Source organism: Bubalus kerabau, chromosome 17 (assembly GCF_029407905.1).
Source record: "Bubalus kerabau isolate K-KA32 ecotype Philippines breed swamp buffalo chromosome 17, PCC_UOA_SB_1v2, whole genome shotgun sequence".
Taxonomy (NCBI): Eukaryota; Metazoa; Chordata; class Mammalia; order Artiodactyla; family Bovidae; genus Bubalus; species Bubalus kerabau.
Genome location: NC_073640.1, coordinates 24,053,143 through 24,081,027, shown reverse-complemented (window position 1 = coordinate 24,081,027; position 27,885 = coordinate 24,053,143). Strand labels below are relative to the sequence as shown.

General features: G+C 38.6%; 1 protein-coding gene across 13 annotated transcripts in view; it reads left to right on the top strand.

The window, feature by feature from the left end:
- Positions 1-2,302: 2,302 nt before the first annotated feature.
- TOX3 (TOX high mobility group box family member 3) overlaps positions 2,303-27,885 on the top strand; it is a 35,842-nt gene continuing 10,259 nt past the window's right edge. The window contains exons 1-4 of one of the 13 annotated variants that reach the window (XM_055554194.1): positions 2,303-2,464; positions 4,519-4,584; positions 8,815-9,066; positions 24,864-25,133. In XM_055554194.1, coding sequence (XP_055410169.1) covers positions 4,540-4,584; positions 8,815-9,066; positions 24,864-25,133 — 567 coding nt within the window. In that variant the 5' untranslated portion in view covers positions 2,303-2,464; positions 4,519-4,539. The other 12 variants (XM_055554189.1, XM_055554184.1, XM_055554185.1 and 9 more) reach the window with 12 other exon arrangements.

The window sequence follows — 27,885 nt, the reverse complement described above, 5'->3', positions numbered from 1 at the left end:
TCCACAGCCTGTTTATGTGGGGCTGGGTTTACTAGCTCTCAATTAAAGAAAAATGTCAGCTCCATCCAAATAGGAACCTTGTCATCTTTTTCATCATTTTGTCTCATGTCTTGCACATTGTAAACACATAAATATTTGCTGAAAAGTGAACTGCAGGACATCTCACAATCTTTAATGTTACAGGGAGCCCTGTGACTCATCCAAGAGAGGGCAGTGATCCACAGCCTTTCCCAAATTTACTGGTTTTTGTAATACTTTTCCTGAAGTGCATTTTACTAGACTTAGTAAATGAGTTACCCTCTGGGAAATTTAAGCTTTGAGTAAGATCATTAAAAATGAAGTTCTGAAATTGATCACTAAGTGAAATACTCAAGTTTTTGCTGCAATTGGAATGTAATTGATACAGATTATGAGGCAGGAGGGGCTTCCCCGATGGCTCAGTGGTAAAGAATCTGCCTGCCAATGCAGGAGATGCAAGAGACGCAAGTTTGATCCCTGGGTTGGGAAGATCCCCTGGAGAAGGAAATGGCAACCCACTCCAGAATTCTTGCCTGGGAATTCTCATGAACAGAGGAGCCTATAGTCCATGGGGTTGCAAAGAGTCAGACACAACTGAGCAACTGAGTAGACAAGCATGAGGCAGGAGGGATGTCAGACTTTACTGCTTGTATCTGTGTTTGGGGCAAGTTTCCTGATTCCCTAGAAGCCTCAGTGTATTCATCTGTAAAGTAGGGGTAGTAATTTTATTTCTCTGTTTGTTGGGAAAATAAATTACATTTGGCCCCACTCTGGAAAGTTAAATGAAATATTAATTATGTATGTAGAGGACTTCCCTGGGTAAACCTTTATTATCATTATCATCATAAAAAACTAAGGGTAAAATTGTTCTACTTCGGATGGGTGATTATGATACACTGAAATTAAAATAAGATCACCCTCCCTTCCACAAATATCGGAGGGCTTATAATATGCCAGGCATTGTTGTTATTCAGGCAGACAGAGGTGAGCACAGTCAAGGCCCCTTCCCTCGTGGACCTAGAGTTTTTGTAATACAATGTGTTTACAGATGTCACTGTCTCTTAGAAGTAAATCTAATTATACACAATTCAGTTAAAGTTAATTGTTCTGGGGTCATTATATTAGAGATCTGCCCCAAATGATCACTTTTTCCTCTCAGAATCAGATTGGTTCTTACACAAAAGAAGCGCAACAAAATCCAGAGGTCATGTTTTAAAAGAAAATAAAATTAAGCTAGCATTACTTGATAAGGTAAAGCCAGTGACCATGGGATCCCGTTCTTCCTTGTCAGGTCTATCAGTGCACGAGGGTAGCCAGATTTAGCAAATAAACACATACAACCTGCAGTTAAATTCGAATCCCCCGTAAACAAATACTTTTTTAGTATAAGTATGCCCCAAATACTGCATGGGACATAATTATACTAAAATAAAGTGGATTTTTTTCATTTTTATTTTATATGGGAATTGCTGTTTAGTCACATCCTACTTTTTTGTGACCCTATGAACTGTAGCCCACCAGGCCTCTTTGTCCATAGCTATTTCCCAGGCAAGAACTCTGGAGTGGACTGCTATTTCCTTCTCTGGGGATCTTTCCCACCCAGGGATCGAACCCACATCTCTTGCACTGACAGGTAGATTCTTTACCACTGAGCCACCAGGGAAGCCCAAATTGAAGTATAGCTGACAACAATGTTGTGGTAGTTTCAGGTGAACAGCAGAGACTGAGCCATACATATGCATGGATCCATTCTCTCCCAAGTCCCCCTTCCATCCAGGCTGCCCCGTAACATTGGGCAGAGTTCCCTGTGTTATACAGTAGGTCTTTGTTGGTTATCCATTTTAAATACAGTGGTATATTTGAAAGGGAAATTTAGCTGGGCATCCTGGGTTGTTTTTTTTTTTTTCTTCTTCTTCTGAGTACCCTTCAGTTCCAAACCAGAGGAGTTGTTTTTACCCCAAACAGAATAGAAACCTTCACTTCCATTTGAAATGATTTATAACTCTTCCCGCCTGATCACCAAGTGTTTCCAAATTAAAAGCCATTCATTAAGGCCTTATATAGATACAAAAGATATGCAAGGAGTGCTTTGTAATGCCAGCTCAGTACTTCAGGTGAGAGCTTTTCAAATTACGTGGGCCACTGGAGCCACCTGCTTGAGTAACCATGGTGGGGCCGGCCCGTGGCTCATCAACGCACCACCGTGCCCGAGTTGTTACTGATTTTTCTCATTTCTCCAGGGCAAATACTAATTAATGGATACAATTCACAGCTGATTAGCTGTAGTTTCTTCAGTAATTACATTCGCATACTAACTGTTCAGAAGAGGATTTCTAACCCAGTTCTTATTTCACTCTAAGCTTAATTTGTTTTTTGAATTGTTTAAGCCCTCCGTTTAATAGCCATTTTATTTTTCTTTGTTGTTTTAGGTGCTATTAGATAATAAGTGAGTTTAATCTTAAAAAAAAAAAAAAACTCTGATAATGAGCTGTTTGCTTTAAATGGATTTCTAATTCCCCAACAAAACCTACATTTAAATAACAGTAAAGCTGTGATACAGGCTGTTGTCAGTAGGTTGGGAGCCAGGGTTGGTACACGGAATATACATCGTGATCCAAGCTCTCATAAAAACCCTAAAAAGAACATTTGAAATGGAGGCCTGAGATCTTAATTCTAAAATCCTTCATTCAACAGAAATTCCTGTCCCTTCTCTTGCGTGTATTTAACATTGTGGAAAAATGGGCGGGGGTGGGGGGGTGCGCAGAATATATGTGTATGTGCATGCATCCGCTCGTGTGTTTTTTTTTAATTTTAAAATTATTTTTGAAACACTTTATTGAGGTATCATAGACATACAAAAAAAACCCTGTACATATTTAATGTATACAACTTGATGAGTTCGGAGATAAGTAGACAGCTGTGAACCCATCACCACGTGTTTTCGATATCACATGCCTTCAGAAAAGCTAGATAAAGGGCTTTCTTAAGCGCTAACAAGTACATCTTTCAGAAATCCTCATAAAGATACTTATCCAAATGAATCTGAGGGCTCCTTGTGTGAGGATGTATTTAGGTGTCGGTTTACGGGGTGGGATTTTGCTTCTGTAGACCGTAACAGCGTTCTGGAACTATTAGAGCCTTCTTTATAAATCCTGCCTAGTTCTTGGATCCCTGACATGATAAAGTGGAGCGTGTCAATCCCGCTTCTGTGCACGGATCCTACAGGTTCAGAGTTGGAGGATGAGAGCCCCTCAGAAATAAGTGTTTGGGGGTGTATTGAGAGGAGGATTTGTGGGTTTATTGTGGGTCTTTCATATCTGTATGTCTGTATTTATATTTATTCTCTGTCTTTATCAATCTTTGTATTTGTATCTATCTGTCTACCTTAGGAAAATTGCACCTTTTACTTTAAATAATTACTGGCTGTATTTATAATAGAGAATGGATATACATTTCACCCTTTGGAGACCAAACCTACGTGTTATTTGATGCATGAAAGGGAGGAAATAATACACTTTATAAAAAGAAGGGCGTTCTTTAACCATTTAAAAATCTTGAAAATAATATAGCTCCAGATAATTTTGTTCCCAGAGCCTCTCTGCATTGCCAGACTGATAACAGAAATGTTTAAAGCAACAAAAATATGTCTTCTTAGACCATCTGAACCTGAAAATGCATTTCTGCCAAAATCCAAGTTTTACATTTTGATAACAGGTCTCTGGAAGGAAAGAGCTTATGTCTGAAATGCTGATACAGTCTTATTTGTGATGGTCTGAATGGGCTATTGTGTTAGGGAATTAAATAAAAATTGCTGTGTTCATGGGATCCTGCTTATTTTTTAAACCTCTTTGCACTTAATGTTATACTGAGAGATTAAATACCACTATTTTCAAAAGCTCCGATGGATATAGATATCGTTTTAAACTCTATTTGAAGGTTTAAAAGATATTCTTTAGTCTTATTATTTATTTATATTCATGCCACACCCTATTCAGGGGAAAATAGAATTTGAGTCCTGGGAACTGAATTCTATTCAGTTTAATTCACATTTTAATCTACCCACACTTGTGATATTTGTTCTTGAAAAGTAAGCTATGAGGTCCCAACATGCTTTAAAAATGTGTCAAGGTGATTTTCTTGGAAACTCTTTTCCTGCTAACCTCTGACAAATGCCAGTTCGATAAACAACACCCACTAGTGACCAGTTGGCCAAATGTTTACAGTTGTCTCCTTTCGCTGTTAGTCTTGATGAGAAAAAACACTATTTTCTAGAATTATCGTGTAAGCTCAACTCGATGCTCTATTTTCTGAGGGAGTCAGCTGACAGAATATAGCATATAGTGCTCTGAAACCTGTCACACTTCACACTTGGTCTGAGTCAGACCACCCTTTTATCTCATCGCACCAACGTTCTTTCCAGATCCCATCTGAGCACTAAGCAAATCCCCAGCATTCTTTATGACACTGCATATTAACATAAAACTATGTGTTTTCTTTCAGTTTGGAAATAACAATAACTACATGAATATGGCTGAGGCAAACAACGCTTTCTTTGCAGCCAGCGAGGTAGGTGTCTATCTTAATGTGTCTGTTCATGTTTCGTGTGTTATTTAGATCATTTAAAAGGCTTGAAGGGAAAAGCCAAGTGTTGAATTTATCTCACTCTCGCTCTTACATGGCACGAGGTAACAACTTTGGAGGAGAAATGAGAAAAACCTATTGGAAGAGAAAATAACCTGACAAGTCTTTATCACTCGTCCGTAGGCTGTTACAGTGTTAGTAATTCACACACACACACACACACACACACACCTCTTGATGAAAAAAATATATAGGTGCAAACAGAAGTAAATATATAAGAGAAGAGAGACTATCCAAACTATACTGGTGTCTAAGCAGATAGGGGTTATTTTGGAAGCTAGGATGGAAGGCATTTCTAATAGAAAATATTTAAGCTTCACACAGCTCTGGGAATAATTTCATTAAGTTGCCATGGTTTGGGAATGATGTGGCAGAATGGTATCATGATTTCTTGGGTCTTCAGTGGGTTGATGTAAAACGAGTGTTTTTTTGTTAGATTCCCACAGTTGAGTACAGTGCTGTGCACATATTGCCTGCTAAGTTGCTTCAGTCGCATCCAAGTCTTTGCAGACCGCATGGACTGACCTGCCAGGCTTCCCCATCCATGGAATTCTCCAGGCAAGAATACTGGAGTGGGTTGCCATTTCCTTCTCCAGGGGATCTTCCCGACCCAGGGATCCAACCTGTGTCTGTTATGTCTCTTGCATTAGCAGGCGGGTTCTTTGCCTCTAGCACCACCTGTGCTCAGTAAATATGCGCTGAATGAATGAATGAATGAGCATGCTCCAAGACTCCGTCAGGGCTAGGAAAATAGAGGGATGGAATCAAAAGGCAGCACCATGGTGGGAAACCATGGGATTGTGTGAAGGTTATCAGCGCATGTGGAATGAACATATTTTTGTTGCTGTTTTCACTGCATTCCTTACTCTGTGACTTAGGGCTGCTCCCTGGTCTCCTTGGTCTGCCCTCCAGAAAAACCTCCATCTTGATTAGATCAAGAAATGTTTTCCTGAAAGTGGTAGACTGTGTGAGATTTAAGGAAACAAAAACAAGCAGAAGTGAAATTGATCCAAATGGAACATTTCCTCTTGCAGTGCCCATAATAAAAACTCTTCATTTTCCAAATACATTCAAATATAGGAAACTGAACCAGCTTGACCCCAGAGAATGAAAATCATAATGGCTTCGTAAATGATCTCTGTTACAGGGAGGCAAGTGGTATGGAAGAAATGAACTTGGCAAAATGAGTAGAAAAAGTGGGGAATCAAGAATTAAGGGTATCCGTAGATTAATCATTTTTGCAGTGACCGTCATCTCTCTAACCAAGAAGACTGCTAGATAAGGGAATATTGTTTGGCACTGGCTGCTGTGTTGTTTGTGATAATGAGCACAAACCCCATCTGTAAGGACAACATGATGTTTCATTCTGTAGGATTTTTTTCCCTACATTTGAATCAAACATTGATGAAAGCTCTAGTGCCAGCAGCTGTTCAGAGACAATTTAATTCCAGCTGTGATAATTCACCGTGTCAGACATTGGCTGTTATATGTTGATACAACAGTTCTCCAGATTTGCATTTTTATCAAAAGGAACAAATGTTTTGAACATTTCAGTACAGATGGTATTTAACCATGTACATACTACTTTAACATGTACAAGGTAAACACTGGAAAGTCAATATCTGTAAAAAGTAATTATATAAACTCTAACTGATTAATCTGATATTGGTCATATGGCATAGTTGCAGAAGTCAATGTCTTTTTTTGGTTGCTGCCATACTTGGTTATTTTTATTATCTCAGATAACCAGTGCTTTGATTACTCTTTTCTCTAAGGAATGCTTAACTTTATATTTCATGGATTACCTCTCTTTAAAAGTCATTTAAGGTTTTAGCCTTTTCTTAGTTATATAATATAGTGTTATGGTATTGTTTTATTAGATTATGAAATAGTAATATATTGAATTCTAGGTCAAAATTAATTTCTTTAAAAAATATACTAGAGGGACATATTATATGTAAGATCTCTTTATACCTTAACAAAGATAAAAATGAAAATCTCCTTAATTTTAACTGCCTAGCAAAAGACATGCTTTATGTTCAAGTTTAAAAAATAATCCTATGTGATGATTTCACTGTACATCTTTTCTTGAGCAAAAAATAAAGCCCAACTTAACGTTAATACACTACATTAGAGTATGTGCCTAATTTCCCAATCACTTCATTAAAAGCATTAAAAGTAAATTTATTTGGTTTTTTAACATTTTAATGAGTGCAAACTCATTCAGGAAGACTTTAGGTTTGATGCTGTGAAGTCAAAATTGTGCCTGAAACTGATTCCCTTCCCATAGATATCGCCCAGTAGATAACACTGTGAGGGCCAGGATGCTCTGAGTTTGAAATTCACACATTTGCTTTATGTTTTCTGTCTGTATCATGATTACCCTGACCATTTTTAAAGTACTTTAAATATTTATTGAAATAATATTTCAAGTGTTAATTACAGTGGTAATGAAAACAGCCAAATGCCACATATCAAGAATGAGTGTTTATCCGTATTGTTAATGTGATATGTTAGATTTCATTAAGCAGTAATGGGGTAGCAAATGAGTCACAAATTACAGTTGCATCTGTTACTAGACCACATTAGTGCCAAAATAACAGCAAATGCAGCCATAGGGTTACATTCATTAGCCAGCCACGCTTGTGGCCAATTCATCCTTTGTGTTTGAGAACTCGGGGTACCGCAGTCGGAAACTGACATCTTTGGGGAGTTGTTCTTGGAATCAATATGTCAGAAAATCTAATATTTCACTCTAGCTTTCAAATGTGCAGTTGCTTTCTCATGTTTTGCATCTGCTGAGTCTGTGGAGAAACTCAAGATGTTCAGTTGCCCAGCCACGGACACCCATAGCTTGTGACTTCTTTATTTCTGGTGAGATACAAATAGCAGTTGACAGGCTCTATAGACAAGAAATGGGGGGTATGTGTGTGTTTGTGTGTGTGTGTGTTTCTCCCCTTGGGTTTGTTTCTATTTTCTTTCAAATGGTTATTAAGTTACATCATCATTGATAGCTTGAAGAAGGGTGATTTTCAGCTCTTAATTAGTTTTCTTAACCAATTATAGTAGATTCAAATTATCTTGCACCAATTCATTCTTCAAAAAATGCTATTAATAATAAATGAGCTATAATGTTGACCCTCTGAGCTGGAAATAAAAAGTATCTGAGTAACTGCTTCACCCTACCAAAAAGAATATTCTAGACACTGACCCCTCTTCCCACAAAATCGAAGTTCTATTTTAAGAAAGATAGTTAATGGGGTTCAGCAGGCAGCTCTAATTTGTACCCCAAGGTCCTATGTGAAAATACTATCTTTAAGGGTCTAAGTAGCACTGAAAAAAGTATGCATTATTTACTTAGGTCTTGAGAAATAACAGTAAGTACTTGAGTAACATCCATGGAATTAGTACATTTCTATCAATATATCTCTATGCTCCTTCTATGGCGTTTTAAAACTGAAGACCGGAAGAGAAGTGTTCCGATAAACACAAATCAAAAATCTTCCTGTAAAAGAAAATTCTCCTTTTTGTTTAAATAAAAGCCCTGGATATATATGCTTTGATGATCCTTATATAAAATGCTTTATTACAAAGAGTAACAACTTCCATAGAATCAGGTATTGCACTTGGCAATATACCAATAAGGAAATTTAAAAAAGCAAACCATACATTTGGCATCACTTGTTTTATATGTTGTGGCAGAAAGTAAATATGTGTAATGTTCACTTCTGGATTAATGTTGTGTATGCGCTCCACAAAATCGTCAGCATTTGATGAAGCATGTGGATAATGTAAGCATTTGAGCTGTTTCACTAACATATCAATAAAGTGGCAATTTGTTATATAGCCAAATCTAATGTCGCTGGTGCTCCAACTAACAACAAAGACAGATGTTGCTAATTAAGTACGCATTAAAAAACTGTTAATACTGATACTCCATTAAAACCATATGATAATGAGACTTAAATCTTTAATCAGAATGATCAGCAAAACTTTATATATGGAAATCTGTGTTTAAGATGTTTTCATTTGAGAAATAAATATTTGGTCTATCTGTGTAGTGTTTTCATGTGACATAGTTCTTTTTCCCTCCAAGGAGAAATAAGATCTAGGAACAGAATATGAAGATATCTATATTTTGTTTCCTTTTAGCAGACATTCCATACACCAAGCCTTGGGGATGAGGAGTTTGAAATACCCCCCATCACTCCACCTCCAGAGTCGGATCCCGCCCTGGGCATGCCTGATGTCCTTCTGCCCTTTCAAGGCCTCAGCGATCCATTGCCTTCCCAGGGAAGTGAATTCACGCCCCAGTTTCCCCCTCAAAGCCTGGATCTTCCTTCCATAACAATCTCAAGAAATCTCGTGGAACAAGATGGCGTGCTTCATAGCAGCGGGTTGCATATGGTAGGCAGCAAATTTACTGCTTGAAAGTATTTTGCTTATCGTTTGAACTTCACAGGGTAAAGATCTGAGAGCCCATGTTCTGAAACATGCTCATGCCTGTCTACTGGTGGACATGTCTACTGGTGGACATGTCTACTGGTGAACATGCAGATTGTTCCTCCTGGTGCCATTTAAAGGCAGATAGTGGAGCAGTCCCTGGTGTTGGACAAGATGGCATTGGGTTGGTTGACTTGAAAAAGGAGGACCCCACAAGATCCTCTGGTTTGAATTGATTTTTTAAAGAAGTCTAACTCATTGGTTTGAAAGCAGCCAATTTTTCCTTGCTTTTAGTTTAACAAAGATATGTCCTTGAGTTGAAAGTTTGCCCAGGAGAGTTTTTTAAAAAGGGAGCCCTTACCAGGGCTCAGGCCTTTTGCATTTGTTGGATTAAAGCGTCATGTTTATGATATGTGATTTGCTCCTACCTGAAATAAAATATCAAACTGTGATACAGAGAAAGGGAAAAAGAATAATTGTTTATAACCAGCAGAGGAAAGTATAGAGCAGGTTATTTTGTGAAATATACCTAATTGTGTTATTTATTGTTGTAAACATCAAATAAGGCACTCCAGAGAGCCAAAATTACTAATGCAATAATTTTGGTTCTGTTTTTCTTGGTGTGCAATTATAGTTAGCAATCACCAGAGTAAATCTACTTAAATATTTTAAACTATTCTGCTGGGGCTGTTTTTTCCCTACCATAGTATATAAGGCATTGGGTGTCTATCTAGGTGAAGTACGAAGCAGACATTTTAAAACAAGATTAATAGTTTATAGGGCTTTTTTTTTTTCCTTAAACCCTGATAAAATGAAATAGATGTGTTGGTATAACAAAAAACAAATCCTATTGCTTGTTTACATATTTCTCTGCGCATTATGACCATGCCAGTGATGTTTATTGGTTTCATTGTTAATTCCCCAGATAACAGCAGATGATTGCAAAATATGTAGTGGATTAGCAGTGCAAAGATTCAGTGTGCGCTCTGAAATATAAGATTACTTTCCCAAATAGGATTGCAGCAACATAATTTTCTTTGCCTGTGATCTTTTGTGTTTGAGCTGAACATCAGGGTTTTTATTTTTACTTTTTTGTCAGAAAAGAGTGCAAGGAACAGTCGGGAAATGGTCATTAAGTATTCATAAATGTTCCTCGCCATCTCAAATAATTGTTTCCTGTGGACTTTCTTGCGTTTCTGTCCCTTTGACACTGGAAGGGAGGGTTCTGTCCTCTGTTTCTCTACAATCAGCCTTGCAATGTTGTGCCTGGAAAATAATAAAAATAAAAAGGGTGTTTAGTTGCCAAGGGAGTTTGCCCAGGGTTCACCATTATTCATAGATGCTCAGCGAGGCTCATTTAAGTTAGGGAAATAGTTAAAAGACCATATAATGCATGCTAAAATGTGTGCTTTATTAAATTGGTAAATATTTATTAATAATATAAGAATCTGCCTTTAAATTAAACATCTGATGAATTACCTTGCCTTAAAGCTATAAAACTGTTATTGCTGCTATAAAAAAGTGTAAAGGAGGCATTTTGACTATGAAATTTCATTTCATGGTCAATTGAATTTACTATATTGGAAAGAACTAAAGATGGAATCATAAAATAATTATGATATTCACATACACTTAAAGAACAATGCTTTCACGGAGTGGCGTTGGGAGAGAGGACTCAATTTTTAATGCTTCTTTTGTAATGTATTGCTAATCACTCACGCAGTTGAATTATTTCATTGATTTTGAAAAGTAGAAGTCCTTTAGCTAAGTGCAAATGGTTGTCTTGGTGTTTACGTGGACCTCATCACATTTATTGGTGCCTTTCTGAAGTTTTGCTGAACATGAATGATATTTATTTTGGCTGGAAACAAACTAATCTTGTTGAAAATTCGAGTAGAATTTCACCTTGAAGAAATGTCATGGGATTTTAAATCACAAATGTTGGAAAAAATAAAATGTACCAGGACAGAATTACGATGAATACAACGTGTCGTTGGCTTTGTTCTATGTACTCCCTGACATGTTCACCTATAAACTGGGATTCAGAATCGCCAGAGGCATGGTTAAAAATAGGTTATGTCAAGGTTCTTCTATATTTCCCTCCGGGCACCGAGGTGGCTGGTGACATCGTAATGCTCCACAGCAGCTCCTTGGAGATTTCCCTCAGGAGGGTCACCAGAAAAATAATAAATAATACTTTATACATCAGGCATTCAGTTTCCCAGAGTGCACTGGCTGTTTCGTACCTTATGCAGCTAAGAAGTTTTATTATCCTAATGAGCATGGCTGTCGCTTAAGAATTGCTATGGTAAATTAAGACTATCATGTAGGAAGAAAAGCCAGCTTGTTTGTGTAGTATTGAACCAGCTTTTCTTCAGAGCCTCATTGGTTTTCCTTTAGAGAGTGACAGCTTGTCACATTACTGATTAACTGCATTTTGTTGGCAACATGTTTATCTTCTTTAAATTTCTGCCATTATATTTAAAAAAACAGAAAGCAGGAACAAAAAAGAAAAGGGGGGGGGGTTAAAAAGAGTCTAATGATTAGCATTCCCATTTCAAAGTATGCAAATAATGCCCTGGTATTCAAAAGCAAATTGTTGAAAAAATTGAAATCTGATGCATTTGTGACTTCAAAGAACAACCTTGATTTGCTTGTTGTGGATATGTGTATTTTCAAACAGGATGTGGTTGGCAAGTCAAAATCAACAGTCATAGTTTGGTTAAAAATTCTTTTTACCTCTAAGCATTATTGTCAGTTCAGATGATCATCTGGAAATTATTTTAATCTACCAAAGATGGCAATCCTAAAAATCTACAACATGCGCTCCAAAGGGTTTCTTTTTTTTTTTTTAACACCTCTCTATAATCTGCCCAGCCTGCTGAGTAGCACTGACATCAGTAGTACATCAATTTCAGAAAGTGGATTATTTTTACTAGACAGCTATTGTGACATATTGGGTCAGTCATAAATGAAAGATATTCATGCAAGCATGCAATACTTGTAATGAAGTCTCACTCTGACCTTCTGTATGATTGATTCTGTAATTTAGTTTTCTCAGGCAGTGCCTGAAATGAAATGAAATCATGTTGAACAAGTTTTGAATACCCACAGTGCACCAGGAGAAGAAAAATCTGCAGCCCTAGAGGCTTGAGAGAGAGCAGCTGAACGATTTATCTCTATGCTATTATAGCCTTTGCCAGCATTCAACATTTCTTTTTTTTTTTTTTTTCTTATTTGGCTTAAGTACTTAATTCTGCAGGTAGCTGTAAATGGGAAAATAAAATGCTGTTCAGATTTAAAATGACAGGACAGGAGTATGTGCAGGGGACTGATAAAATATCTTGAATAGAACTGACCTTTCATGTAGCTGAAAGTTACTGGGGGATTCATCCTCATAATTACCATATAGATTATTTTTATTTCTTTCCTGCAATGAAACATTTCAGAGAGCAGTAGTGCTGATTGAATGAAAATTGAACTTGTTAACATTCTTTTCAGCTTAGCCTGTTGTACATAACAGAAGGTTAGCTTTGATGAATTTCAAAATTCTCTTTGATATCCAAGAAACAGTAAAATAATTGTCTCTAGTCTGATATTTTAGATGCCCCCCCCAAAGAGAATTTATAAAACACACTGATAATTCACATACTTTTTCTTTGTGCATTATATTTCATGTTTGAAGGACCAACGTTTTCTGTTTGATATTTGCTTTGGACCTAATTGTGACAGCATATATTTATAGAAAATACTCCTGGTGCTCTGGTAATATCAAACATAGTATTAGAAAATTGAAAATGATGGAAGTAAGGGAGGTAAATTTGAGTATGGTAGTCTCTGTACCTGTTAAAGAAAGAGAATAAGAGAGAGAAAAAAGTCCTATAGAAGATATGCACACAGAGAAGAAAAAGTAGCAGCTTTTAAAATATTCATAAAGCTCTTAAGACATAGTCCAGGCAGACATCATTTTTGATCAGAAAAATCGAAGTGTGTCAAAATAATTCTAAAATTACCAGGCTTCTTTTAGAAATTTTTATTTTTCATATAGTTATTTAGTATGGGTCTAATTCTGGATTATTTTTATTTTCACAAAATAACTTTCATGCCATTTTTGTACTTCCCCAAATCTTAAAAGAGAAATAGCCGACTTTCAATTAATACATTGTTTTAGCAATGTTGCTTAATGTGTTACAGATAAAACAGTTATTTCATGGGTCATTAATGTGTTTAATGCGTGGAACGTTCTATTAAAACAAGCCCTTATTATTGTTATGGACATGTTCATTGCTATTGTCAATAGAAGCGGCAAAGCTAAATTCCGCTGGACGATCACCATTTAGCCATTGGAGGGGACCAACAATTTCTCATACAAATTGAACGATTACTTCAATAATGTTTATTTTTGGTCAAGTATGGTCGAAACATTTTCTTATTGTAAGTTAACAGTAGAAAAGGCATGTCTTACATAAGCAAAATGACTCACTTTGAATGCAGTGGGACCCATCTCTTAAAAGTCCAACTTATAAAATTGAAACCATATTAACTCTAGCACACATTTACTGAGCACCTACTAAGTGTTATATATTCTTAATCATTAGAGACTGATCACTTAGAAATTGAGTTTTTGGTTAGCAGTGTCTCTTCCATGTAATACCAAAAATGCAGAGTCTGATGACTGCTTCATAGAGGCATGTTGTTCGGAGTCAACTTTAATTTAGCTGTTACTACACCTTGACAATTGTCTGCTCAAAATACCAAGGCCACAGACATTTGACAAGCTGCCTTTCTTGGTAGAGCAAATAGCCTTTTACCACGCATAGCTCTACGTATCTACTGAGCCTGAACATCAGAGTGTTCTCTTTAAGGCTGAGTTAACTTTAGGATCATGTTTTTGTTTTTAAAAGGATCATGTATTGAAGGAGGGGAATGTTCCAAATTTCTACTAAACCCAATTAGCTGTTGTGAAGGGCAACCTGTGATGACTTGGCTGGTTTATCACATTCAAAGGAACATGTTATTAAAAAGTTAGCCTATGATTTATTTCACTGTGTCTCATTTGAACATATAATCTACAGTTATAAGCTTTTATACCATTAGCAGTACTTCCCTGTGGGTTAGGGGCAGTAGACAGACCATTTTACACATTTTTATTTATGTATTTATTTTAGTTTTGGTCGCGCTGAGTCCTTGTTGCGGCTCATGGGCTTTCTCCAGTTTCGCAGAGAGCAGGGTCTGCTCTTTAGTTGAGGTGTGCCGGCTTCTCATTGCAGTGGCCTCACTTGTTGCGGAGCGTGGGCTCTAGGGTGTGTGGACTTCCGTAGTTTCAGCGCATGGGCTTAGCTGCCCTGTGGCACGTGGGATCTTCCCGCACCCGGGATTGAACTGCACTTGCTTGCATTGCAGCGTGAATTCTTAACCACTGAACCACCAGTGTGTGCGCGTGCTCAGTCGTGTCCGACTGTGACCCCATGGACTGGAGCCCACCAGGCTCCTCTGTCCATGAGATTTCCCGGGCAAGAATACTGGAGTGGGTTGCCATTTCCTCCTCCAGGGGATCTTCCTGATCCAGGGATCGAACTCACGACTTCTGCATCTCCTGCATTGGCAGGCGGATTCTTTACCACTGCACCACCTGGGAGGCTCCCTGGACCACCGGGAAGGCTCTCAAACAGTTTTTGGAGGATGAGAGTTACTCCTGTACTGTTGCCCACTTTCTTGTATTCACAGCCCTCGTTGCCCTTAGGAGGCAGCCTTCTTGGCTTGTTTAAGGCCTGTCCTCCCCTCCTTGCCTGTCTTGTTTTCTACTACTTCATCCTGAGACCTAGAAGTGTCTGGGCTGAAACACGCGAGGCTCTCAATAAATATTTTGTTGAATGTATGAATGAATGAAAGGATCATGAGAGAACATTTATTGGTTATTAAGAGTGTACATTGAATACTAAATCAAAATGGAGGGGAAGGGGATTTAAAACATCAACAGCTGTAAAAATAGAATTAATCTTTAAAATTTTAATTTAGGATCAAATAAAATCAATATAGAGCTGACTGCTTGGTAAAACAAAGGGAGTTAGAGGGTGTATGAGAAAATACCATTGTTTTATCATAAACTCTTAAAATTTTTATTTTGCTGAGAAGCTATTAATTATCTTTGGGGAAGACTGTTTTTCACAAAACTTTCATGTGTAGGTATGTTTGATTATAACCCTGAGAGTAGTTATTAAGTAAAAATTATCTATTTCAGTGTAGATATTTTGATGAATATAAAGTTTATGGTATGTAGGTCTGTAATTATCATTGGTATGCATCTGGCACAACTTTATTTGTTTGAGGTTCTGTTTGGGTTAGGAATACATTAGTTATGCCTAAGTATCGATTAATTGCTTACCTGCAAATAAAATTTTAACATTGCTCTAGAATATAAATAATTGAGCTTAAAATTATTGGATTTCCTATTTGTAGTTCTCTGATATTTATAAATACAAAGCAATTTTTATTACTGATAATTGTTTAATTGCTCCATTTCTTAAGAAATATTGATTAAAATAACACATTGTGAAAATTTATTTAGTCACGCTCGCTAATATGTTTGGGCTGTTTGCTTCTTAATTAGATGTTCTCCTTTATTATGAAAACCTAAGGTTGAATTGTTACAGAGAATATTGTTTGTAAATGCAGATGGTAGATGCATTAAATACATTTGCATCTTAGATTTTTAAAATTCCTTTTGATAAAATCCTTTGGCTTACTTTCAAAGATGGAAGTAAGCACCGTTGTACTGAGTACCAATCAATAGAATAATGTGTGGTACTTAAAATTATAAAATCTATTTGAATATATTTTACTTTGTAAAAGAAACAAGAAAGCAATACAGGAGGATGTATGATTATGTATCACCAAGCATGTATCACAGAGATAAATGTCAGGCATGGGAAGGAAAGAGAAATGTACTCAGAGAGGACTTCGTGGAAGGACTGGTCCTTGTCCTGAAAGTAGGAGTGGAAAAAATGTGAATGTGTAAAGGAAGTAGAGTTTTCTTGGCTAAGGTAGTAAGAACAAACTGTTTCCATTCCCCTCCCCATCCCCTCAAACCCCAGATATCTTCTAGGAAGTACAGACATGGTAATATGCGATCGTGATTTACACAGTAGGGACATTTTTCAACTTTTCATCCTCTTTCAGTCTTGATTAAATCAAGAAAGCAGTCTCAGTTTGAGGCTAATTAGCCTTTCACATCTCTCTTTCATCTTTTTTCAAAAGGAGAAAGCAGAACTCTGGCCCCAAATCTTAGGTAGATCCCCATATTTAGATGGACTGTGTTATTATTTGCTTTACTTGGTATTTACCTGGCATTGCAACGATCATGGTGATTCCAGTTTCTAATTTATGCTAGTGAGCTAAAGTTTCCTTTTTAATATAAAATTATTCAGATTTTTAGTCATTTGCTCCAATGATTAACGTTCATTAATAGAATGGATTTCAGGCAAGTGAAGAAAACAAGGAACCGCTACCCAAAACATCCATTTCTTGGTTTCCTTTTTAAAAAACAAACGACAAAGAGGCTCCTTCATCAGGTGGAAAGAGGAGCAAGTCTCAGCTAAGCACTCTGCCCATGAAGACACAGACAAACCATCAAGGCATCATTGCCCAAAGACTTTGTCGAATGGTATTTATAGGCAAGTAGAAGGCAGTGTGCTTCCTGTTCGAAGTCTGTGACCTGCCCATTCTGAATAATCTTCTCTGGTTGCAAATGCTTGAGTACTCTTCAAATCATGCTACCATATGACTCAGCAGTCCCACTCCTGGGCATATACCCGGAGAAAACCAAAATTCAAAAAGATACATGCACCCCATGTTCCTTGCAGCATTATTTACAATAGCCAGGACATGGAAGCATGTCCATCAACAGAGGAACGGCTGAAGATGTTATACATATATACAATGAGATACTACTCAGCCATAAAAAGGAACAAAATTGTGCCATTTGTAGAGATGTGGATGGACCTAGAAACTGTCATACAGAGTGAAGTCAGAAAGAGAAAGACAAATATCTTATATTAACACATATGTGTGGAATCTAGAAAAATAGTACAGGTGAGCTTATTTGCAAAGCAGTAATATAGACACAGACATAGAGAACAAACGTATGGATACCAAGGAGGGGAGGGACTGTGTGGGATGGATTGGGATTGACATATATACACTATTATATACAAAATAGATAACTAATGAGAATCAAAAAATGAAATAAAAGAGCCTGGGCTTTTAGGAGCTATCATATATATTTGATTGATTTACAGTTTAATTTTTATTAGAAAATTAAAATTTATGGCTTCCCTGATAGCTCAGTTGGTAAAGAATCCACCTGTAATTCAGGAGACCCTGGTTCAATTCCTGGGCTGGGAAGATCCACTGGAGAAGGGATAGGCTACCCATTCCAATATTCTTGGGCTTCCCTTGTGGCTCCTCTGGTAAAGAATCTGCCTGCAATGCGGGAGACATGGGTTTGATCCCTGGGTTGGGAAGATCCCCTGGAGAAGGGAAAGTCTACCCACTCCAGGTATTTTGACCTAGAGAATTCCATGGACTGTATAGTCCATGGGGTAGCAAAGAATTGGACACAAGTGGGAGTCTTTCACTTCACTTTTTATTAGAAAGTAAATTAAAAATTGCTTCATTCTACACAAAATAAAAAAGTTCATACCAATTAAAAAAATAAGTTGAGGTGTTAGGCTCTTTATAGTATTTATAATTAAATCCAAGTTGTCCACAATTGATGGGTTGTCCATGAAGTAAAATCAGTTAATATTTATTGGGATGAATGACGTCATTAAATAGGTACCAAGCTTTTAAACTTTCAATGGCTTGTCTCTCCATTGTGAATAAAAACCAGAATGGATTATAGACCCATTACTTATGGCCATTACTTGTTCTCCAGCTTCACAGCAAGCCTTGCTTTTCCTGGGCAGTGACATAGACCTCTTCTTTACTTATCCATCATGTGCTTCCTTAGGGCTTCCTAGGTGTCACTAGTGGTAAAGAACCTGCCTGCCAATGCAGGAGATTTAAGAGACGTGGGTTTGATCCCTGAGATGGGAAGATCCCTTGGAGGAGGGCATGGAAACCCATTCCAGCGTTCTCGCCTGGAGAATCCTTTGGACAGAGGAGCCTGGTGGGCTGTAGTCCATAGGGTTGGATGCGACTTAGTGAGCACACACACACATGTGCTCCCTTATGCCATGGGACTTTGACATGTTCTTCTTCTCTGCATACAATGCTCTTCCCTCTTTTCTAGCTCTGTTAGCTTCCACTCATCCTTTACAACTCAGCCCAGTGGGTCACCTCTGCAGGGGAGCATCCCCCAGTTTTCCCACCTCGCCTGATTTGGCTCATCTCCATCTTTCCCAAACCCACTGCACTTCTCTGTTCGCCTTGCCTACCCCTCTCCCGCCTCTCCTGGCCTCCTCATTTCTCAAGCATGACAAGCCTTCTCCCATCTCAGACTTTGCACATGCTCTTCCCTCTGGCTGGAACATACTTTCTCCCCATTTCCTGATGGACTTCTTCTTATTTTTCAGGTATCAGCTCAAAAGTCACCTTCGAGAGGCTTTTCCTACTAACCGAATCAAATACAGCTACCCTCTCCTGAATAAATTTTTTTTTTTTTTTGCATAGCCTTTTTATTTTTCCACAATATTTATCACAGTTTGAATCTTTTTTATGCACATATGTTCTGTTTTTACAGACAAAACCTAATTTTGGACACCCACTTCTCTTCCCCCACAAGAAGATGATTTCTGTTATACTTCTCTAATAAAATCATTTTCAAATGGGGCATTGCAGATTTTGTCCATCAGGGAATTTTGCTGTGTCTGGAGACAGTTGAATGTCACAGCTTGGTGGGGAGGGGAGGTTACTGGCACCCAGTGGATAGAGACCAGAGATGCTATTAAGCATTTACAATGCTCAAGATGCATTGCAAGCAAAGGATTTGATGCATCTGCCCAACAAAGAATTATCTAGTCCAAAATGTCAATACTGCTGAGGTTGACAAACTCTTATCTAATATTATCAGTTAGAAGACAAAGTGAGATAAGAAGAAAGAAGGAGTTGCTTTCCAATGATGAACAATTTAGGAAACGATACAAGTGAACTCTCCATATAAAACATAATTGTATGAAGAGTCAAAAAGGCTACCAGCATTCAGTCCTTCTTGTTGGATGTGATAATAGAATCTCTTATAACCCAGTAGTTGCTTTGTCTTTCAGTGATCATTGGTAAATCTTTCAATGCTTAATGTTAATAAGCAAGATTAATGATTTACAAAAACACATTAAATTTCTTAGGGCTATATCCATGGTTATACATTTCCATCTCATGTCATTGGTTGAGGTGGTGGTGGTGGTGGGTTAGTTGCTAATTCACGTCTGACTCTTTTGCAACCCCATGGACTGTAGCCTACCAGACTCCTCTGTCCATTGGACTTCCCAGGCAAAAATACTGGAGTGAGTTGCCGTTTCTTTCTCCAGGGGATCTTCCCAACCCAGGAATCGAACCCACATCTCCTGCATTGCAGGCAGATTCTTTACTGACTGAACCATCAGGGAAGCCCTGTAGTGTCGTTACTACTAGGAAAAGTGGTGAGCTCTTTTGGAGGACTATAGATGAATTATTCTTGCCTACACTTTTTTATAGTATTAATAAATTCATTAGTCCATTCTAAATTCTGTCTAAATAGAGTCATGTTTAAAAGAATCACATGGTAATTTTCTAGTTTTGAAAGATATGAGCATTGGTATACTGGCGTCGCTGGCCTGCCACATCGTACGTGCTCAATAAATGCTTTTCAACTGAGCTGACATCTTTTTCTTCTTAAGTGGAAATCCTAAGATCACAGGAGGTTTTTTTTAAGGTTACTTTTTGAAATAGAAAATGATTGGAGCTGTTAAGGATCACCAGGTTCCCCAAGGAGGTTGTTAATAATTGGTGACCCTAAAGGAACTTGATTCTCTAAAGAGATACTTTCACCATTAATCTTCTTATACTATAATCCTCACACATAGGAAGTTACTATCAGATAACAATGGACCATGGTAGATGCTAGCACATTTGGTTGCATTGATTATGTGGTTCACAGGTTACCTGACAATATTTTGGAGGTCCTTGGTGTATGGTCCTGTGGGAGATAAGAAAGGTGGGCCAGCATTTTTTGGATTTGAAGACCACGTGGATGGCTCTAAGTTTTGGCAAGATCTTGGCCCCACCACCACCAGTGTGCTTCAGGAGTGGTTTTCACACTGTCCCCAATTCAGAAACCACCCCCCCACTTTTTTCTTTTTGAGAAATGAGTCTCAATTTATATAAAACAAATAAAAATGGAGTTGCTTTTGTTAAAGGAGGGTGGTGATGGTACAGAGTTCAGAGCCCCTTCATCTCCCACTCAGTCAGTACAAGCTCCCAGCTGCGGTGCCACCATGGCGCCTTTGTGCTGTTCTTGTTCAGTTGCTAAGTCAAGTCTGACTCTTTTGCCACCCCATGGACTGTAGCCCGCCAGGCTCCTCTGTCCATGGGACTTAAAGAACGGTTTCTCCATCAACCAATCACCCCAGCTACCTCTGTGGCTTAGGGGATCCTTCTTATCCAAGAATAGGTACAATAGTATCTAACTCAGGAAGTTATTTAGAGGATTGGATTGGAAAGTGCACACTAAGCTTAGCACAGGTCCCAGATCCAAAGAAACACACCGTCGATGTTCCTCGTTCATGAACCTTGGCTGTTGGTCAACAGGAACTCTTAGGCAACTTGGTCCATCATAAATGCATAAATTGCAGGTGGAGTTCAGGAAGAGTGGACAAAGCCAAAAATCTAACCCCATGGCCTTCTGTGTGACCATGAGATTCCTCTGAAATATTGTACATCTGGGATGCACCTGTCAAGTATCTGTACGTGCTGATGTTCATGGGCATGGGAGTAAAGAAAGCAAAGTGGCTTCTTGGTTAATGAGAAGGCTGTGTAAATTATATCCTCATATTTCGTGGCCATGCCAGTTAACTGATTATTTTACCATTGGAATTAAAATACTCTGGAGTTGCCTGCAGATATTTTAAAATAGTTAGGTCCTTTCAGACTTCTTTAAATCTTTGAAAAGCCTCTGAAAGATGTATTTGGAGACTAAAGTTAAGAAAAAGATAGCATAATTCCCAGTTGTGGCGGGCTGAAAAACATCAGTAAGCAATGATAGAATTTTAAAAGAACATCGAAGAGTGGACAGTCTCCTCAGATTTTTGAAGAGAAATAGCTAAATGTGTGAAGAGTACCAATGAAAGGAAATTAAGACACACTGATAACGTGAAATCCATTTTTGTGATACCAGACTGCAGAAGGACTCCTACAAGGAGAATGTAGTATTTTCAGAGTGTATTGTTAGTGAGACAAAAAGAATTGGGGTTGCTCTGAAATGTGGAGCACCTTTTTCCAGGATTCCATAGGAATTTGATAACTCAAAAATTATTAATGGAAAATATGTATATTTTCTATGAAACCCTGGCAATTAGCCACAGACTCTTTTAAGTGTTTTTGTCTCTTGATTTTAGATTTTCCTAACTATAGTGTTTTGGAGAAGGAAATGGCAACCCACTCCAGTGTTCTTGACTGGAGAGTCCCAGGGACAGCGGAGCCTGGTGGGCTGCCGTCTATGGGGTCGCACAGAGTCGGACACGACTGAAGAGACTTAGCAGCAGCAGCAACTATAGTGTTTTAGTTTCTGTTTGTTTTGTTTTTTGTTTTTGTGAATGGGAAAAGTTAAGATGCTCCCCTCCTTACCCCTCCAATCCAGTATAATGTAACTACTGTTTACACTTTTTAAAAATATTTATTTATTTGGTTGCCTCCAGGCTTAGTCACAGTGTATGCGATCTTCCTTTGCTGCAAGCAGGCTTCTCTCTAGTTGTGATGCAACTATGTGGAATCTTAGTTCCTTGACCAGGGATCAAACCTACATCCCCTGCATTGGAAGGTGGATTCTTATCTACTGGATCACCATGGAAGTCCCTAAACTTAAAAAAAAAAAACGGGGGGGGGGCTATACTCCATAACTGCTTTGCAACCTGGTTTTTCACTTGCTGCTGCTGCTGCTAAGTTGCTTCAGTTGTGTCTGCCTCTGTGCGACCCTATAGAAGGCAGCCCACCAGGCTCCCCCGTCCCTGGGATTCTCTAGGCAAGGACACTGGAGTGGGTTGCCATTTCCTTCTCCAATGCATGAAAGTGAAAAGTGAAAGTGAAGTCACTCAGTCATGTCCGACTCTTCGCGACCCCATGGACTGCAGCCCACCAGGCTCCTCCATCCATGGGATTTTCCAGGCAAGAGTACTGGAGTGGGGTGTCATCACCTTCTCCATTTCACTTGCTAGATCTTGCATATCATTCTAGATTAGTGGCTCTCTAGAACTGGAAGCAAGTTTGCCCTCCATGGGGCAATGTCTGGAGACATTTTTGATTGTCATGACTGGTGAAGGAAAGGAGGCTGCTATTGGCATCTCCAAGTTTGATTCCTGGGTTGGGAAGATCCCCTGGAGAAGGGAATGGCAACCCACTCCAGTATTCTTGCCTGGAGAATTCCATGGACAGAGGAGCCTGGTGGGCTACAGTTCAAGTGGTCACAAAGAGTTGGATACGACTGAGCGACTAACACACACACACACAGGGAGAGACCAGGGTTACTGTTAACAACCTACAATGCAAAGGACAGCCACCACAGCAAAGAATTATCTCGTCCAGAATGTCATTAGAGCCAAAACGAAGACACTCTTCTCTAGGTCAATACACATAAATCTAATTCATTATTTTAAAAAGCTTCATAATACTTTGTAGCATGATCGATCATAATTTATTCAACTAGTTTCCTATTGATAGCTCTTGGCTTCTGAATTAGTGGCATGATAATATTTACAATTCATTTGTTTCTTTAAAGAGCAAAATAAGCTTTATGAGAAATATTGAAAAGAAGAATTCATAGGGTTATGTATAAAATTAGATTCTGGGTCACTGTGAGTCAAGAGAATTTGGTTTCAAGAAAATCACAGGCTCATTCTAAATGACAAGTCTTAAATGAAGTCATTTGAAAAGCATGTCTTCATTTTTGTATTCTTTGGAATGAGAAGAAGAAGCAAATCTAAATCCTTTTCTATGCCTCCCCAACACAGAGAAGGCTACTTTTGAAGTGTCGGCAGTAATTTTCAGAGGAGCTAATTCTGAAGGTCTCTACCTCCTCCTGATACATATTTTAAACAATTCATTAATACATTAAATCAGGATGGGTTAAGCAAAAGAAAACAAAGCAAGTTTAAGATGAAAAAAAGTGATATCCAACCCTAAAGATATGAAATGGCTTCCAGATGCCATTGACAGTGTAATTCTGAATTGGAATGATCCTCTGGTTAACCACAGAGGGTTTTACAGAGAGGGTGCCCTGAAGCAAACAGATGCTTGCTCCACGTTTCTCTAGCCCATCCTTGCTACATGGCGTATGCATGCCTGGGAGGATAAAATAGAGAACAGCTTCTCCCCGTTTTGCAGAGCTGGAGAAAGGATAATTGAACCAGCTCTGTGTGGAAGAAGGATGGCCAGTGAGTTGGTGAGCCTGAAAGGCTTAGACCTCGGCGTCACCCCTTTCCTTGACATCAGTTTCCTCAGTAAGGAGCAAGAGGTAGAGATTTGTCTTCCCTTTGCTAATAGTCCTTTATTTTCACTTAGTTAAGTCATCCAGCAATAGGTCTAGGCTTCCCTGGTGGCCCAGTGGTAAAGAAATCTGCCTCCCGATGCAGGAGATCCCTGGGCAGGAAGATCCCTTGAAGGAGGAAATGGCAACCCAGTCCAGTATTCTTGCCTGAAAAATCCCATGGACAGAGGAGCCTGGTGGGCTAGTTCGTGAGACTGCCAAGAGTCAGACGTGACAGCATGCACGCACACTCACACAAGACAGTTCTGCAGTGTAATAGTTGAGGCTGGATAATTTGGGCTTTGGGCTTTTGACCTTTCAACTTTTCAGCATGAGTCCTTCTAGTTAATAAATTAATAGAGACCATTATCCTGCGATAAATCAGATCTAACAAAATTGGAACAAGTCAAACCTATCTAAGGAGCTGCTGAAGTTATGTTCATTGATCATTTTAATTGAGGTATTAATTGACATATAATATTATATTAGTTTCAGGTGTAACAACATAATGATTGGATATTTGTATATATTCCAAAATTATTACCACAGTCATTATAGTTAACATTTGTCATCATACAGTTACAAAAAAACACATGATTTTTCTTTTTCTTGTGATGAAGGCTTTATGATCTACCCTCTTAGCAACTTTCAAATCTGTCATAGAATATTATTACCTACAGCCAACCAGGCTGTGTATTCCATCCCTATGATGTTTAGGGCTTCTCTGGTGGCTTAGCGGTAAAGAATCTGCCTACAATGCAGGAGACACATGTAGGAGATGCAAAGTTTGATCCCTGGGTCAAGAAGATCCCCTGGAGCAGGGAGTGGTAACACACTCTAGTAATCTTGCCTGGGAAACCCCATGGCCAGAGAAGCCCCACGGGTTGCGAAGAGTCGGATATGACTTAACAACTGAACAACAGCGCAGTGCAATGATGTGTTTATTTTGTAACTGAAAGTTGGTGCCGTTTGACCCCCTTCTCCAACCCCTGCAAGCTCACTGATGTTTGGGAAAACTAAGAGTCTCCCATTTCTGTTGCCCCTTTAGGATCAGAGCCACACACAAGTTTCACAATACCGCCAGGATCCCTCTGTGATCATGAGGTCCATCGTCCACATGACGGACGCTGCTCGCTCTGGGATCATGCCGCCTGCCCAGCTCACCACCATCAACCAGTCTCAGCTCAGCGCCCAGCTGGGGTTGAATTTGGGAGGGGCCAGTGTGCCCCACACGTCTCCTTCACCTCCTGCGAGCAAATCAGCGACTCCCTCTCCTTCCAGCTCCATCAACGAGGAGGACGCTGATGAAACCAACAGAGTAAGTTAACTGCCTTTAGTATACAGGGAGCCCCCATATTCTTGTGTTTAAGCTTCATTCACAATATTACCTTCCTTTTCTTCAAGGATGTGGAGTAGCACTTAAATGTATGACAGCTTAATTTTTTCTTAACTCTTTTATATCTGTTTATTTCTGTGGAAAGTATATTCAACTGAAACTTGGGAGATCTGACTTCAACTAGTTGTAAGGCCTTGAGCAAATCAATTAATAGGCTGAATTTTACTTAAATCGGCAATGGAGAAGGCTTCCGGTAGACTTTTCAGAAATTCTGAACGGCTCTGGTCCTAAGTTAATGTCCCGATGGGCACGTTTCATCTGGTTAGTTGGCTGAACTGCTGCCCATTGGACAGTCTTGCACCCCAGTGGTGTTTACCACATGCTATGTTCCAGTGGTTTTGCACCTTTGCTTTTGTGGAGGAAAGTGATTCAAATATACACAATTTGAAACAAAAACTTAGTTGCCAGTTTGACTTTTTTGCATGCCTAGAAAAGACATCGTTTCATTAAAGTTACTTATTCTAGTTACACAATTACTCATTCCTCGTTTATTAATTATGTGTGGTACACCTACTCTGTGCTTGGCATTTTACTTGGTTCTGGTGACACAAAGACTTATGAGAGAATTGCTGCCCCTGGGACTTCCCACTGGGAACAAATAAGAGTGTTTAAAACTAGCTCCAGATGTGATTAGTGGCATAGCTGATGTATCTGGTGTACTGAGATTGTCATCGATTCTGCTTTGGAGAGTGATTTGAGGAAGACTTTATTGAGAAGGTGATGTTTGAATTAGGTCCAAGAGGATACACAAAAGTTTGTGAGGCAGAAGAGAGAGGCCCACATTGTGGTAGAAAGAGCAAAGGAATTATATGTCCATTTATGGGTACCATGAATGGTGTGACATGGAGGAGGAAAGAAATGGGACTTGAAAGAAATTGCTGGAATGTGGCAGCCTTTCCCTGCTGGTAGTTGAGAGCTGATTAATTCTTTGCATTGAGGAATGGCATGAACAGATTTTTTGCTTTAGAAACATAGCTTAGGCTGTATATAGAACGAGTTACAAAGAGAGGGACCAGAGAGAAGGAAACCAATTAAAACATCCTTTTGTTATGATTTGTTTCCTTTAATTTTAGCAAAGGAAGGCATACAGGAGGTGCGAGATTAGTGAGACATTCAAGAGAGAGAGAATCATCCATTAAGGTTTGATGATTGCCTGGAATTTGAAGGAGTAAAAGGTATGTTGGGTTTTAGTTTGAGAACCAGCATGGATATCAGTAAATGGAGAAGATTAACCCAGGAAGTGAGGAATGTTATTTTTCCCCACCATGGGGAAGCTGAAAGTTTGGCATGGTAGGGGTTGAATTTGAGACACTTCCATTTGAGTCTAGAACTCAGTCCATTGGAGAGAGTCTAGAATTCAGTCTGTTAGAGATGGAAGTATAGATTTTTGAACCATTGGCACATAGATAGGAGCACATAGAAGTAACCAGAATTTCTTAGAGTGGGTAAGGAACAAGTCAAGACCAGAATATTAAGCATCATTTATTTTTACCTTTAGCATCATTTATGTTTAAGTAGAAATGGAAGAAAAGGTGCTTAGAGATTTCGGGTGATGAAAAGAGGAGGGAGTTTAGCTGAAAAGAGGAGAAACGTGGCAGGGATTTTAAGGAGGGTTTGGTCTGTCCAGATATGTTGACTCCCCGCTGGACACAGAGTGGAGAAATTTGCTTAGCAGTCTCTACTCGCACTCACAAGGACTTCAGCAGGGTGAAGTGGGAAATAATAAACTCAAGGGATGTGTATAAGATATAGCTGGGTTACAGCTGGCTATTACACAATTCAAATAGATTCCTTTCATTTTGTTCGCATTCCCACTGATCTTAATACTTACCGCTGTATCAATCTGAAATTGTCATCTCTATAAAGAAAGTTTTATGTGACTCTTAGCTCATTCCATTTTTAGACAGAGTCTAGGTTTTGAGTAAAGACAAGGAATCCAGTTTATCTGTTAAGTAACTTAGCTGAAAAAAGGAAGATTAATGTTATTGTTGATTATGTCTTTGGAATAAAGCTATTTCTCCACTTTTTCATAGCCCTTTGAGTCAACTATGCAAAGTTTCTTTAGGAGAATTAATTCTGAGCTTTTATTTAAACTTGTGAGATTCTTCACTTTGGATTTATTCTTAAACGGTAAGGATGACTATGGCAAGTCATGGTTGTCCAGGAAAGATGACAAAGGTTGTCGACATTTGAATGTTGTTTTGCAAAGAATGGAACTGAACTCTTATTTGGAAAAAGCTACACTGGAAATAGGTCAGAGTATTGTTGGTGCAAACAGTGCCAAATTCTCTTCCAAGAAAAGAATAGAGTTTGACTCAATTAGAAAAATCTGTGTATATATTTTTTCCTTGTGGCTAAAGTAATATTTTTCATTGAAGGAAAATTTGGCTCAAGTTGAAGCTCTAACTAGAAGACATCTGACTCATTTGCAAGTTCAGATTCATTAACTAGAATACAAGTTTCATTTATTCTGAAGATTTAGAAAAACGACTGTGGCATCTATGGAATTTTATTTAATTCATTGTGTGAGTTATGAAAGATGGCATTTTGGAGGAGAGGTGAAGTCGAGCTTAATACCTACTGACATCTGTAAGCTACTTGTGTAAAGTATGGGTGTGTTATTACTCAAATAGTGCAAACAGCATGCCCACCAAGAAGGTTACTGGCTTCCTAG